General features: G+C 38.8%; 1 protein-coding gene across 2 annotated transcripts in view; it reads left to right on the forward strand.

The window, feature by feature from the left end:
- LOC137627248 (tyrosine-protein kinase BAZ1B-like) overlaps nucleotides 1–17,017 on the forward strand; it is a 131,884-nt gene that overhangs the window by 78,008 nt on the left and 36,859 nt on the right. For both annotated transcript variants that reach the window (XM_068358330.1, XM_068358336.1), the window contains exons 17-21: nucleotides 3,973–4,092; nucleotides 7,659–7,806; nucleotides 7,919–8,048; nucleotides 8,170–8,306; nucleotides 10,771–10,950. In XM_068358330.1, the coding sequence (XP_068214431.1) occupies nucleotides 3,973–4,092; nucleotides 7,659–7,806; nucleotides 7,919–8,048; nucleotides 8,170–8,306; nucleotides 10,771–10,950 (715 nt within the window). The remainder of the gene's footprint in view (nucleotides 1–3,972; nucleotides 4,093–7,658; nucleotides 7,807–7,918; nucleotides 8,049–8,169; nucleotides 8,307–10,770; nucleotides 10,951–17,017) is intronic.

The raw sequence follows: 17,017 nt of genomic DNA on the forward strand, positions 1-17,017 counted from the left end.
TGGGAGAACCCCTTCAAGGGGAACTCAGAGGATTGCGGCTGGAGGTCAAGCTCGTAGATTCCCAAGACAGCAAACCAAATCAAGAAAGTGAGACATGCAATCTCCAGACACTAGTGGGAGCCAGGCTTTCCCACTTTTGGCAAGAGTGGAGCCAAAGGGGGCCAGACATCTGGACGATCAATGTCCTCAAGGAGGGAGACAAGATCCCCTTCCTGAGAATGCCTCCCATGTCGTCGATACCCTTAGAGTTGACAACAACCCACTCAGGGAACAAGGCAGCAGCTCTTCAAGAGCAAGTGAACCTTATTCTTTCGAAATCAGCCATAGAAGTGGTAGAGGTCACCTCCTCGGAGGGACTTTACAACAGACTTTCCCTAGTTCTGAAAAGTTCGGGGGGATGGAGACCTGTTCTGGACATCAGTCCATTGAACAAGTTCGTCAGCAAAGTAAAATTTGCCATGGAAACTTCAGCGTCAGTCCTTGCAGGCACCAGACAGGGAGACTGGATGGTGTCATTGGATCTGCTGGACGCGTATTTCCATATCCCGATACACCCGGACCACAGAAAATTTCTAAGGTTTGTGTTCCTCAAGACCACTTATCAGTTCAAAGCACTCTGTTTTGGACTGAGCACGGCTCCTTACGTTTTTTCCCGGGTGATGTCCAACGTGGCTTGCTGGCTTCACCTAAAGGGAGTAAGGATTTTCTTTGTACCTGGACAACTGGCTACTCAGAGTAGAATCAGAAGTAAAGTGTCTGGAGGCTCTTCAAATGACAATGTCCTTAATGCAACAGTTAGGTCTGATGGTAAACCTGGCCAAATCTCAACTAACACCCTCACAGAATATCATTTATCTGGGGATGAGAATCGGTTCAGATCGCGCACAAGGCACGCCGGAAATGTCGCAAGGACTTTCCCCTGGTGGTCACCCGACTACGGTTGACGATCCCTTGCAGCGATCAGTACACGGTTCAGTTCGCGCACGCGGCACGCATCAAGTGTCTGACCTGTCTGAACTAAAGAGGTCGATTTTGTCCCTGTTTGACGCATACGATTCTCGAACAGGGTTCTGTGGGTAAAGTCTCAGAGGAAATGGCACATAAATATCAAAGAGCTAGTGGCCATTCACCTAGCCCTCATTCACTTTCAGAAGGAAGTCCGAGGAAGATTGGTTTATATCAACGCAGACAACACCACTGCGTTGGCTTACATCAAAAAGCAGGGAGGCACTCATTCGGCCTCACTTTACGAGGCTGCGAGAGATCTACTTCTCTGGGCGAAAGCGAGGGACATAACCCTGATTACTCGCTTCATAGAAGGGGAGAAAAACTTAAGGGCGGATCTGCTCAGCAGAAGAAGGCAAGTTCTAACTACAGAGTGGACCCTGCTTCACGAGGTGTGCACCAGCCTTTGGATGTTGTGGGGTCAACCCTCGATAGACCTTTTCGCCACACAAATGACTAAGAGGTTGCCGGTATCTTGCTCTCCAGTCCCAGTCTAGGAAGTAGCCGTAGTGGACGCTTTTCTTCTGAACTGGGAGGGTCTAAACGTGTACGCTTTTTCTCCATTCAAGATCCTGAACAGAGTCCTGAAAAATTCAGGGAATCGCCCAACGTCCGCATGACCCTGATAGCTCCATTTTGGCCCATGAGACCTTGGGTTGCGGAGATGATGGAGTGGGTGGTAGATACCCCCAGAACATTACCAAATCGGAGCGGTCTACCCAAACAGCCTCACTTAGAGAGATACCACCAGAATCTCCTCGCTCTCAATCTGACTGCCTTTAGACTATTGAAAAGCTGGCAAGACTGAAGGGCTTTTCAAGGGAGGCTGCAGGAGCTATCGTGAGAGCTAGAAGGACATCCACTATTAGGGTTTACCAATCCAAGTTGGACATATTTAGAGTATGGTGCAGGAATAACAAACTTTCCTCTACCAGTACCTCTATAGCCAATATAGCACAATCCAACCCCCCCTTGGAACCTGGATGTAGTCATGGCCTTTTCAACCTCAATCAGGTTTGAACCCTTGGACAAGGAGTCTTGGAAGGATCTTACCAAGAAGACTTTTCCTAATTGCATTGGGTACAGCCAAAAGAATAGGAGAGTTACAAGCCATCAGCAAGAAGGTGGGCTTTAATGGAGACAATGCAGTTTGCTCCCTTCAGCTAGGCTTTCTCGCCAAAAACGAGAATCCTTATCGACCTTGGCCAAGATCTTTTACCATCCCAGAGCTATCTCACTTAATTGGACGGGAAAAGGAGAGAGGCCTTTGTCCAGTGAGAGCTCTGAAATTTTTATCGGCACACATCCAAACACCTGAGAGGACAAGCAGACAACCTCTGATGCTCTGTTAAAAAGCACTCTTTGCCTTTATCAAAGAATACCCTGGCTTTTTTCATTAAGGGTTTGATAAGGGAAGCTCACCAGAATTGTGAAGTAAGAAGTTTTCCCTATCCTTAAGGTAAAACCACATGAGGTTAGAGCTGTAGCAACTTCTATGGCTTACAAGCACAATAGGTCAATGAAGTCAATTTTGAAGGCTACTTTCTGGTGAAGTAAATCAATCTTCACAGACTGTTATCTCAAGGATGTCCAGACACAGAATGAAGATTGTTGTTCCCTGGGTCCTTATGTTACCTCCAGCGTCGTAGTTGGAGAAGGGTCTACTGCCTCTTCCCTATAACCTTTTTTTTATTATATACCCTTGCCTTTTTTCTTGAACTTGTGTTCACAAGCTGTCTGTGAAGGTTGTTGCAGCCTTCCACAGTCTGGGATGCAAGTCAAGTTAGTTTTTTATGATGTGTGTTTTTAACTTTGGAGTAAGTGGTCAGATTCATTATCCATGGCTATGCCAGGGTAGCAAGGGTGGAGGTCTAGCCACGCTAAGGTCGAGGACCTTGTGGTAGCTCCACAGAGACTTTTACAGCCCCCTGAGTGGATCGCTGAGTCTCTTAAGGAATGCAGGCAAATGAGGCAGGTCAACTATGAAGCCAGCTTCCTTATCAGGTAAGAACCAGATTATTGGTACTACTAATTGTTGTTATTAATAATTATATGAATTCATGTTGGGATGAGGTTTTCTACCCGCCACCAATGGTGTCAATTAGCTATATATATGTAACTACCAGGAAGTTACATATTTACAAATGGTATTTTCATTATAAAATTAATTTTTAAATATACTTACCTGGTAGTTACATATATAAAAGGGCCCTCCCTCCTCCCCGCTGAAAACAGAGGCATGGAATTTCTGAGGAATGTTGGGAATGGTTCTAGTAACCTATTGAGAGATGGCGCTCATGTATGACCACCTACTATCATGATGGCGATTGCCGCGAAATTTGAATTTCTGCCTTGCGCGACGAAACGCGGGATTTAAGCTATATATATGTAACTACCAGGTAAGTATATTTAAAAATTAATTTTATAATAAAAATACCATGTTGTAGTGGTTTAGAGTCTACATCATCACAGACCATGATGGTGGCATTTGTAGGATTGATGGGGTTACTTTAAACAAACTTTTTTTAAGGAGCACAGAAATTTTATGTTTCAAAAGAATTTTGTGTAGGAAAAGCTTTAAATTTTAACACATTCAAGAGAGGCAAGAGAGTGGCTAGAAATAGGAATGAATGGCAAGCGATTGTGACGCAGTTCCGGTAGGCCCTGCTGCTTCCTCCGGTGCCTTGGATGACCGGGGAGGTAGCAGTAGTAGGGGATTCAGTGTTATGAAGCTTCATCTGTTGTGGATAACTGGGGAGGGTGGGCTGTGGCACCCCTAGCAGTACCAGCCGAACTTGGTTGAGTCCCTTGTCAGGCTGGGAGGAACGTAGAGAGGAGAGGTCCCCTTTTCTGTTTCATTTGTTGGATGTTGGCTACCACCCAAAATTGAGAGAAGTGTCTTGGTATATGTGTATGTATGTACATTCAAGTTTCAAATATAAAAAAGAAACATTTTTTTCATTGCAGTACTCTAGAGGAGATAGATTCACTTCTGGAATCTTTAGCTGTTAAAGGCCTGAGGGAGTCTAAATTAAAAACAGCTATTATGCAAGCCAGGAAGCAGATGGAAACCAATTTTGTAAAAGAGTAAGTACTAACAGTCTTAAGTTTTTGCTTATAGTATAGTAAGTTAGTCTTGTGTTGTATAAGTATTCCAGTTCGTAAATTCTGATTGTCAGTAATAGAATTTTATAGTTTAGGTCAAGATCATGTTAATGGAAAGGGCTCTGAATCACAAAATTATTTCATTCATCTACTATCATTAGCAGAATTTTATGTCTTGTATACCAGTATTTAGAGACATTGTTATATAGTACTAAGTCTCATATCAAATGTAGTTTATAGTTTATATAGATATTTATTTTAATGTTATTGTTTTTTAAATATTTCATTTGTTTTTTATTCCCCTTCCTCACTGGGCTATTTTCCCTGTTGGAGCCCTTGAGCTTAAAGCATCCTGCTTTTCCAACTACGGTTGTAGCTTAGCAAGTAAAAATAAGGATGATAATAAAGGAGACTAATGTAAAGCTAACATAATCATTGTAGTGAGAGGAACATAATTGTAAAAGAAACATAAGTAAACTACTTGTGTCCATTAGTCTACTGGTTAACTCAATTCTTTACAACTCACTCATGAAGATTCATGAGAAATCTTCCGAATGTCTTGGCTTGTCGCTATCAGTATGCTGAACAGGTTCGTTATTTTTGCTAAAGACTGTACAACAATATCTTTAATAAAATTGTAATTGAGTGTATGATTTTAATGCAGATATAATGTACATAATATATGTACTGTACAGTACTTCTTACAGTGCTAACTTCAGAAGCATTGATGAATTTTATACAAATGCAAACTTGATATCTAAATAATACAAGTTAGTAGAATATAGTGGAACTTCTTAAGACAATTTGCGTCACTTTTGATGCCTCCTAGAAAGGATATGTAATTAAGATAGCCTGGCATGTTTGTTTTTTAACATTGTTTATACTGATTTGCATTTTAGGGTGGCAATTTTGAATAGTGGGTTACATATCTTAGTTCTGGGTTGACCGCTGTAAGTCTTCCATATTAAGAACCTTCACAGTAAGAGAAAATTGTCTGTGCACAGTATAACCATTTAGGCTTTGGACTGCAAGCCTTTTGGATGTTGTGGAGACAGCAATTAATTGACTTTCCATTTTTGGCAGCATCTGTATGTCACATTTTCTTTTAATGTATAAAAGGCAGGCATTATTATATTATACTGTACTAAATGTTTTGATAATGCTTTAGTAACCCATGTTATTGTATAAAATTGAGAAATATGTGCGAAGTATGTATGGAGTTGGTGGAAGGTGGTTGCAAGCAGTGAAAAGTTTCTACAAAGGTAGTAAAGCATGTGTTAGGATAGGAAAGGAAGTGAGTGATTGGTTTCCGGTGAGAGTGGGGCTGAGACAGGGATGTGTGATGTCCCCGTGGTTGTTTAACTTGTATGTTGATGGAGTGGTGAAAGAGGTGAATGCTCGAGTGCTTGGACGAGGATTGAAACCGGTAGACGAGAATGACCATGAATGGGAGGTAAATCAGTTGTTGTTTGCGGATGATACTGTACTGGTTGCAGACACAGAAGAGAAGCTTGGCCGACTAGTGACAGAATTTGGAAGTGTGTGTGAGAGAAGGAAGTAGAGAGTTAATGTGGGTAAGAGTAAGGTTATGAGATGTACGAGAAGGGAAGGTGGTGCAAGGTTGAATGTCATGTTGAATGGAGAGTTACAAGAGGAGGTAGATCAGTTTAAGTACTTCAGGTCTGTTGTTGCAGCAAATGGTGGAGTGGAAGCAGATGTACGTCAGAGAGTGAATGAAGGTTGCAAAGTGTTGGGGGCAGTTAAGGGAGTAGTACAAATAGAGGGTTGGGCATGAATGTAAATAGAGTTCTATATGAGAAAGTGATTGTACCAACTGTGATGTATGGATCGGAGTTGTGGGGAATGAAAGTGATGGAGAGACAGAAATTAAATGTGTTTGAGATGAAGTGTCTAGGAGTATGGCTGGTGTATCTCGAGTAGAGAGGTTTAGGAACGAAGTGGTGAGAGTGAGAACGGGTGTAAGAAATGAGTTAGCAGCTAGAGTGGATATGAATGTGTTGAGGTGATTTGGCCATGTTGAGAGAAAGGAAAATGGCTGTCTGCTAAAGACGGTGATGAATGCAAGAGTTGATGGGAGAAGCACAAGAGGAAGGCCAAGGTTTGGGTGGATGGATGGAGTGAAGGAAGCTCTGGGTGATAGGAGGATAGATGTGAGAGAGGCAAGAGAGCGTGCTAGAAATAGGAATGAATGGCGAGCGATTGTGACGCAGTTCCGGTAGGCCCTGCTGCATCCTCCGATGCCTTAGATGACCGCGGAGGTAGCAGCAGTAGGGGATTCAGCATTATGAAGCTTCATCTGTGGTGGATAATGTGGGAGGGTGGGCTGTGGCACCCTAGCAGTACCAGTTGAACTCGGTTGAGTCCCTTATTAGGCTGGGAGGAACGTAGAGAGTAGAGGTCCCCTTTTTTGTTTTGTTTCATTTGTTGATGTCGGCTACCCCCCAAAATTGGGGGAAGTGCCTTGGTATATGTATGTATGTATGTAAACTATTTTTAATAAAGTTATCTAACACTGCTCTAAAATAACATAAATTAACCATACTATTCAAAATTGCCACCCTAAAATGCAAATTAGTATAAACAATGTTAAAAAACAAACATGCCAAGCTGTCTTAATTACATATCTTTTCTGGGAGGCATCAAAAGTGGCGCACATTGTCATAAGAAACAGAATGTTATGTGATGTAGACAATAAAGTGATACTTTACTGCATTTTGGTTGTTCCTGGGACTTGACCTCCATTATCACCTTCCTGAGGTCCCATTCAATTCTTCATCTGTTATGTTATCTCTTTCCTCCTCTTAACTTGCCAACATCCTCCATTTCATATGTTGTTTTCTTCATGTAAGAAATTTTACAAATGCTGCCCTCAATCTTTACAGGACCTGTTTACATGTAATTTCTCCATATTTATTTATTATGTACAGTAAATCCCCTAGATTTTTATATATGTAGTATAAGTAAGGTCAGCCTATTGCTTGCAATGAAGAGTTATGAGTTGGATGCATATGTTAATTATGTTAGAATTTAGAACTTCAAAACAACCTGCTCTTGGATCACATATCTCATTCTTATATAGGGGACTTGCTTGTGTATATTTGGCCTCATCACCTGTTAAACTTCTATCCTCAGGCACTTCATTCGTTAATGTTTGCTCTTTTTCTCTGCTGGCTTTGAAATCTGAACCTTTTCCTCCCAACTGTGCTTTGTTGATGCCATCCGCCTTTTGGCCTCCTTTTCTCATCTTCCTGTATGCAGTTATCCTTTTCCCTACCTATGCTCTCTGGTTTTAATAGTACTTACATTTCAATTGATTTTTCTCATTTTGATTTCATCAGATTCCAGAACCTATTCTCCTCTATATCCCTACTCACTGTCATTCAGTGTAATTTTGATACCTTTTGTGTGCGCTTTAGCAGTTTGCCCCTTTTTCATGCTGTATTACAAAACATTTTTTTACTCCTTTTTATGATGGTATTCTGGCAGCTAAGTTTGTGATTTATTAAATATTTTTCATTTTATTTAAGGTGGCAGCCCCTGGAAGATTTAGTAGATGGATCTGTTCAACTATTGGAAACCCTAAGAGAAGATATAATCCAGATTGAAAAGGAGTTAAATGAAGGGTGGCTTGGCAGTGTTCCAGAGCCAGAAGCTTGGGAGAAGAAGGCAAATGAGGTAAATACATCTATAGATCACTCATATTCGTGAAAGCTTTGAGAAATATATTTGGTGATCCTTACTGATTGTGTGTATGGGTTTTCTTAGTATCAACTTTCTTTTTTTGTAGGCTACAACTGTCCAAGAACTTGGGGAGTGTTTGATTGAAGCCCAGCGACACATACAGATAAAGTTCTTGAAAGGTATCATGAAGCCAGTCCGTAAACCAATTCCTACAGAGAACCCTGAGGCACAGCAAGGTAAAATGCGACTAAAGAGCAGTTGTAGAGACGTGTTATATTAGAAAAATATTTTCATAATCTCTTATTTGTCAGTGGAATTCTAAGTGTGACATACTTATATGTATATTTTATTTGTTAGAATATGAAGAAGTAGAGGGAACTGCTGTACAACACTGGCGGGAAGCTATTACCAACTGTTCAACACTGTCACGTCTACATCTGTTGGTGGGCATGTTTGATTCATGTATCAAATGGGAGAAATCTATGGCCACAAAGGTAAGTGGGGTATCATCTTTATGAATTGGGGCTACCTTATTCTCTTATCATTTGCCAGAGTATGGTGAGAAAATATTCCCAATCACAGATTGGGAAATTTTAAAACTGGAAAAAATATTAATGTTCCTTCAAAAACCAAACATAAGCCTGGGTGAGTGTAAGGTTAGTGTTGATCAGAAAAGGTAACACAGAGCTACCAAAGATTAATAAGGAATCAAAACTAATAAATTTAACAATTTAGGTGGTTCCAAGTGCTTTACTCAACAACAGATCAGTTTCAATTCTACACTTCACATGGAGCTTTTATAATTGTTAAAATATGTTGGATCCCTGCACATGCAGTCTTTTGAAGGAAGCGAAATTGCTGACAAGCCAAAGTTGGAATTACTATAACTAACTTGAGTATATTCTTTGTATCTGAGTTTCTATAATCTTTAAAACGCATATTTGGTGGCAGGAAGGAATCTCTTTGAGGTTGTATGAAGGGCTCACTAGGTTTTGTTAAGTTCCTCTGAATGGAGCCATATCTGGGCTGGAAGGTTGCATCTTGGCTCTTAGAAATACCTGGTGGAATTGTGCCAAGAAGCCTGACAGGTCTCATGTGTTTGCTAACAGCCATGCTTCTACGTAGAAACACTCAAGAGAAAGCTAACCTATATGCTTTTAGAATAAGAGGCACACACACTTTTTAGAAAGATGGGGTCTGCAATTAAAAAGATGGAGGTTTTTGGGTCTAGGGCCCCTATTGACCACAAGTGACAAGCCCACTTCACTTGGCTAGTTTTAGATCTCTAGGGCATGTTGACAGGATACTCTTACTTCTGAATAACACCTCTCTCACTCTTTAAAAGTTACATGATAATATCACCCTTGAAGGTAGAGGGAGTCTTGGCATCTTACGGAGTTAGGTTTGTTCCACTATTTTCCTTCAGTGGGGCAATGTGCTAACAGTTGTTTATACGAGATTGGTAAATTTCTTTGCTGATGTGCTTTAAAAGGATCCTAGTATGAATTTATTTACTGATTAATTACCATTTTTGAAATACATTGAGAAGGAATTGTGCAGTTAATGTAAATGGGAGAGGAACAATTGGATATAAAAAAATGTGGATATTGATGTAGGAGCTGAGACCTGGGAACGAAGCTTGAAAATAATGAGAAAGCATAGATGGAAACCTGGAAAAGAAAATTTTATTAAGATTTTAAGAAACAAGAAAATGGAGAGACTTCATTACTCATGTAATCGTAATGAAGTGATTTTGTGCTCTAAAACAGGCTGATGAATCAAAGCTTGTACATATAAACTTTTAAAAGGTTAATACTGTATGTCATAGTTTGGAAGATCACACAGAATAACGTGGCTACTGATACCCCTAATCCTGGGGTGGTTGCTCATTATCTAGTACCCAGTATGGGAAGTACAGAATAGAATTTATTTAACGTTATGTGTTAGCAGCTTCAGTAATCATTATTGGTGAATCATTATCATTGCAATTTTTAAATTAGATTAATCCCTTTACAAGCTAAATGCCTATGCCTTAACTGCATAAAAAATACAGACCTACTATACATCATATAACTTTAATCCCCAACCTGGTGGGTAGTATGCTGACATCACAGTACTTTAAATGGATTGGCAGACATCTTGAAGGGGGTTGGATTTTAAAGAAATGTCAACCCCCCTCTCCCCCCTCTGGTGCGTAAAGGGCAGAGACCATATGTTGCTTACGGGTTAATAATGATTATTCTGTATACTGTATATATTATACACACAGTATAGGTAAGCATTTTCAAAGATTAATGTATGGTATACAGTAGATTAACATTTTTCCCACTTGCTTAATCATTTTACATTGTGTCCAACAAGTGACTCAATGGGATTCATTATTAACTTTATAATGAAATCACTATGACCTACAGATAGCTTGTTATAAGGTGTTTGAAAGTCAGTCAGAGCTTAATGATAAGGATTTTTTTTATTCCAGTATAGAATTTAATTGATTTTTGTTGTTAAAATAGGATGCTGACTACATTTAATTTTTTTTTTTTTTTCCCTCAATATTGTTTTACATCAAATGCATTTTAGTAACTACGGTCTTTCAGTTGGTCACACTTGTTTTAATCATGGTTATATATGTACATATATATATATATAAATATAATCCACAATGTATTATAAACAGATCTTGAAGGGGAAATTTTGCCAGAATCTTCAATATTTTCATTGTACCCAGTCATTAATTTTCCAAGAAGCTGCAGAAAATTATGTATGGTTTGATAAATTCAATCAAAACAAGCCCTTCGCCCCAGCTTGTTAGAGTTGAGAATTCAACTGAGTGGTCTGGTTAAATTATTAATGGTAATATTTAGTAACAATGTTGGTAGAGACCTTTTCTCCACTTTGTACAATATTAAAACCACTAATATTTTCTCATAGACTAATCTTACCTCTAATCCTTCACAGAAATGTAAAGTTTGTAGAGCACAGGATACTTCTGTTCCATTGGCAATATGTGACAAATGCGAGGGTAGTTACCATTGGAGATGCTTGCGTCCTCAACTCACTGAAGAACCTCCTGAGCCTTGGCTTTGTCCTGGTTGTCAACCAAATAAAAAAGAAAGAAGAAATTTAACAAGAAACCAGGTATGTTTTCTATTTTGTTTTTTGTTGTATGCAGTTGATTACATGCATTCAGATTGATCTTTGACCTCTACTCCAAAAGATTGAATGTTTATGGAATGTTTGTTACATGACCTGGAACTTAGTTTTCCCAATAGACAAGATGCAACTTTGGGATAATCCTTGCAGTTGTATGATGAAGTAGAAGAGGTTAGGCCAGTGATTCGAGATACACCAGCCATACTCCTTAGACATTTCATCTCAAATACATTCAATTTCTGTCTCCGTCACTTTCATTCCCCACAGCTCTGATCCATACATCACAGTTGGTACAATCACTTTCTCATACAGAACTTTCTTTACATTCATGCCCAACCCTCTATTTTTTACTACTCTCTTAACTGCCCCCAACACTTTGCATCCTTCATTCACTCTCTGATGTACATCTGCTTCCACTCCACCATTTGCTGCAACAACAGACCTCAAGTACTTCCACCTCCTCAAGTAACTCTATTTAACATGACATTCAATCTCGCACCACCCTCCCTTCTCGTACGTCTCATAACCTTACTCTTACCCACATTAACTCTCAATTTCCTTCTCTCACACACCCTTCCAAATTCTGTCACTAATCGGCCAAGCTTCTCTTCCGCGTCTGCAACCAGTGCAGTATCATCCGCAAACAACAACTGATTTACGTCCCATCCATGGTCATTCTTGTCTACCAGTTTCAATCCTCGTCCAAGCACTTGAGCATTCACCTCTTTCACCACTCCATCAACATACAAGTTAAACAACCACGGGGACATCACACATCCCTGTCTCAGCCCCACTCTCACCGTAAACCAATCACTCACTTCATTTCCTATCCTAACACATGCTTTACTACCTTTGTAGAAACTTTTCACTGCTTGCAACAACCTTCCCCCAACTCCGTATAACCTCATCACATTCAACATTGCTTCCCTATCAACTCTATCATACGCTTTCTCCAGATCCATAAATGCAACATACACCTCCTTACCTTTTGCTAAATATTTCTCGCATACCTGCCTAACTGTAAAAATCTGATTCATAAAACCCCTACCTCTTCTAAAACCACCCTGTACTTCTAAGATTGCATTCTCTGTTTTATCCTTAATCCTATTAATCAGTATTCTACCATACACTTTTCCCACCACACTCAACAAACTAATACCTCTTGAATTACAAGACTCATGCACATCTCCCTTACCCTTATATAGTGGTACAATACACTCACAAACCCAATCTACTGGTACCATTGAAAACACATATTAAACAATCTCACCAACCATTCAAGTACAGTCACACCCCCTTCCTTCAACATCTCAACTCTCACACCATCCATACCAGATGCTTTTCCTACTCTCATTTCATTTAGTGCTCTCCTCACTTCCTCTCTCATTCTCATCTCCCATCACCGGCACCTCAACACCTTTAACAGCAATTATATCTGCCTCCCTATTATCCTCAACATTCAGTAAACTTTCAAAATATTCCGCCCACCTTTTCCTTGCCTCCTCTCCTTTTAACAACCTTCCATTTCCATTTTACACTCTCTTCAATTCTTGAACCAGCCTTCCTTACTCTCTTCACTTCTTTCCAAAACTTCTTATTCTCTTCATATGACTGACCCAATCCCTGACCCCACCTCAGGTCAGCTGCCCTCTTTGCCTCCCTCACCTTCCGCTTTACTTCCACATTCTTCTCTCTATATCTTTCATACTTTTCTACACTATTACTCTGCAGCTATTCTTCAAAAGCCCCCTTTTTCTCTTCCACTTTTACCTTCACTACTCCATTCCACCATTCACTGCCGTTCCTCATGCTGCCTCCAACAAACTTCTTGCCACACACATCACTTGCAATCCCAACAAAATTTTCTTTTACTAACTTCCACTCCTCCTCTAAATTAACCGTTTCTCTTACTTTCACTTCGTCATATGCCATTTTCAACCTTTCTTGATACTGTATTTACTTTTTACCCCCGGTTTTATTAGCTCTTCAACCCTCACTAGCTCCCTTTTACATCCACCTACTCTATTCCCCCACTCTTTTGCTACAATTAATTTTCCTTCCACCAAAAAATGATCAGACATACCGTTAGCCATACCCCTAAACGCGTGCATGTCTTTCAATCTTCCAAACATTCTTTTAGTTATCAACACATAATCCATTAACACCCTTTCTACCACTCTTCCATTTGCCACTCTTACCTCATACTTGTTTTTATCTTTCTTATTGAAAAAGCTAGAACTTATCACTATCTCTTGCTCAACACACATCTACCAGTCTCTCACCACTCTCATTTTCACCTGGTACGCCATACTTCCCAATGACACCTTCTACCTCTCCAGCGCCCACTCTAGCATTTAAGTCACCCATGACCACTACATAATTCCTTCTACCCAGTCCTTCTACACACCTAGTTAATTCATTCCAGAACTCATTCCGCTCTTCTTCACTTTTCTCACAACCTGGCCCATACGCACTGACAAGCCCAACATTCCCTACCCAACCCAACCCTCACCCACATTAACCTAGATGATATCTCCTTCCATTCCACTACTTTACTTGTCATCCATTCACTCAGCAATAAAGCCACACCTTCTCTCGCTCTTCCCCTTTCAATCCCAGACACTACCAGACATTTCACCAAACATCACTTCACCTTTCCCTTTTATCTTAGTCTCACACAAAGCCAATATATCCATCCTTCTATTCCCAAACATACTTCCAATCTCACATCTTTTACTCTCTATCGTACTACATCCACGCACATTCAAACACCCCAAAACTAGAGTGTGGGGAGCAGTCACTCTCCCCCCAGCTCCACTATTTTGATGTCTCACAGGATTATAATACAAGAGAGGGGGTTCCCAGCCCCCTTGTCCCGTCCCGTTTAGTTGCCTCTTACGACACGCAAGGATACGTTGGCGCTATTCTAATTGTTTTTATGCCCCCGCGGCCACAGGGGGCCAGTGATGGAAACAAAAAAGTGGGGAACAGAGGCACAGTAAATAGTGGAAAAGTGAGTGCAGGTAAGACTTGAAGGAACACAGCAAATATCTTTAAATAGGAATATATACAAGGGAGGAACAAGAGAATGAACAGAATTTAGGTCTATTGTGCCATTCATGGATAAAAATTCCTCAAATGCCCAGTGAACTAAAATATTAGTGTAGCAAAACTTTCACAAGATTATGTCCCCCCTATACATGACCTCAAACTAAATTCCTTAAAGGAGAAGAAAGGTGGAGAGAAGAGACACCCTTATAGATTAATCTTTCTGTACTATATTGTAAGTTAACACAAAAAATAAAACACACTTCCTGACAAATCATTAATGACTAGATGGCTGTGACATCAGACTCTGTGTCCTTGAAACAAGCTCGATTGTTTAGTATGTTTCATCATCTATACAAAACTACTTTCTCAAAGTAAGCCTTTTTCCAAATACTCAACTTTCATCTTAACTGTTGTATACATTAGAGCTTAGGAAATATGACCTTGGGTTGTGTTGATTTGCAAAATTAATCTCTGCCAAGAATCAAGAGGTTAAAAGCCACAAGTGTATTACTTACTGTTTCCAGAGAAAAATTCTGCAAAAGTGAAGTACCCCACATTACTATTTTTAATAGATTGAATTTGTATGCTGTTCGGGAGTTTTATTGAATACTCCTTCAGAAAGAGAAATTAGGTGCAAATATTCAATATTGATTGTAGTGATTATCTGTATAGAGGATTCAAACACTGATCACTCAAAATCAAACTACTTTACTCTTATTCTTTACAGTATTCACTCAAGAACTCTGCTCTTGACTAGAATTCGAAAAAGAATGTAATCTTTACCATATTTGTTCAGTGCATTTCTTATCTTAATAACGAAGGTTTAAAAAAAGTTTTATCGTTTTTCATTTGCTGCTTTAAGGTTACTGATAATCAAACTGGTAAGGGATCATCTTGTTCACCATTCAGTAACTTTTATGGTGATACATGGTTTATCCCAGGTTCAAAATCCTCTCGCCAGAGCCTCAAATTTTTATTTACATGTACCCTTGTGCAACGTAACTTTCACACTCGCCTGTTTCTAGCTGCTATTTTAGGCACCAATTTTGAGAGGTTGGAGACCCGAGATAGTCTTCTGAGTCCTTACTTCTCTCTTCTCATTAAAGAAAGTACCTCTAAACCTCTTATCACTTGCAGTATGTTCCAAAATGTTAATCTAAATACAACATTTTATTCCTATGCTAGTACAATAAGGTCTCCTTAAATGTTATTGTTTTGTGGTCAACTGGACAACTCGTATGATTCCCTCAGACTTATGGTTCTTTCTTTGTATAAAGAGTCGCTAAATTGGTTTCATCGTATCTTGTTGGAATGACTGGTTGTACTGTACAGTTTTCTTATAAGTTCCACTATTAACCCATTTAATATTTTTCTCCGATAAGGTTATGTAGGGTGTAGTGCCTCACTTGCTTTATAGATTTTAAAAGTATTTTCAATTGGTGTTTAACATGAACTATTTATTAAAGTCAAATAAACTATAAGGTATGTTGTTAATTTTGGCCCAGTTGAAACATTGGAATTAACTGCCAAGTAAATTATTTCAATAACACTTCCTATATTATTACCAAATGCAGGTAGTTGTCGACTTACGACTGTTTGACTTTATAACCCCTTTTTTCACTGTGATGACGTCAAAAGTCTGTCATAAAAAGTACGCTAATAGGGCAAATATTTCTGTAGAAATAATTTCTTTTCTTATAAAAATTAACTAATTTCTTTTCTTATGAAAATTAACTAATTTCTCTGGATAAGTTAGTATTTTCTTTTATTAATATTATACAGTATCCATTTTAAATAAAAAAAAATACATTAAGAAAAGTTTTAAGATTTGTCAAGGTCATATCCAAAAAAAAATACATTAAGAAAAGTTTTAAGATTTGTCAAGGTCATATCCTGTCTGGTGACATTGTATATCTGGCGGAAAGTGAGGGGGCAAATCAAGTAATTTCCTTTCAATGGGCCACTGATTAATATTAGTACTCCCATAATCGAAATACTGTATTGAGTAACAATGTAAAGTATTTCACGTCTATCGGTTATGCACTACTACGTACCGCAGTTTTCACTCTACAACTAGGACAGAATCTCATATTTTATGCGTTTAATTTCTTCCTTTTTTTTTTTTTTCATTTTGATGGTAGATTGATATTTATATACTGAAAGTACACTAATGGGATAAATATTGTCTTGGAAATTATGGTTATTTCCTTTTAATTTATGAAAGATACATAGAAGGTTAGTATTTTCCCTTACTTCTTGTAAGAAAAACAGAAATTGGTTTTATTAAATATTTCGCAAGTCATTCTTTGCTGAGTTCACGTCTCAAGTGTGGTTACATCATAGTTTTGGCGGAATGGGAGCGGACAAATCAAGTGATTTCTTTTCGACAGACACAAATAAAAGCTACAGTTTACACTCGTGTATCATGCAAGTTTAGAAATAAAAACGTAGGCAGTTGCAATCTTTGTAGTCTTTTCCATTGCTTATAACTTGATCAACACTTAGATCTATGCTTTCCAAATTAGCTGATTAAGGCAAACTGCCAAAAAAAATATTTTTATTTCCTAAAAGAACAGATGGCTTCAACTATCTTTTAATTTAGCATACTAGCTTGGTTTTCTTTGAATTACTTCTATCATATTTTATTTATTGTCAATTGCATAAATAGAAGGTAACCAGTTTCATCCATGTTGCCACTGCACGATAATTTATAGTTTTTAGCTCTGTGATGCTTGATTATAAAGTTTAGAAACTTACTTATATCGTGATATAACAAAACTATTATTTTTTGTTTTTCAACACTTTTTCATATTCGGCATTTACATTTAATTATGCGATGTGCACATTTATAAGTTCCCACCAATTTTTCTTTTTGTTTCCTCCAGTTTTGGACTCGGCTTTCCCCGATTCCAAACAGAATAGCAGCGATGAACATTGTTTTATCACCTGAAGCTACATCTTGTTTTATATATTTGACAGTATATTTTCTTGATCGTTTTTC

The sequence above is a fragment of the Palaemon carinicauda genome, chromosome 2 (assembly GCF_036898095.1).
Source record: "Palaemon carinicauda isolate YSFRI2023 chromosome 2, ASM3689809v2, whole genome shotgun sequence".
NCBI lineage: Eukaryota > Metazoa > Arthropoda > Malacostraca > Decapoda > Palaemonidae > Palaemon > Palaemon carinicauda.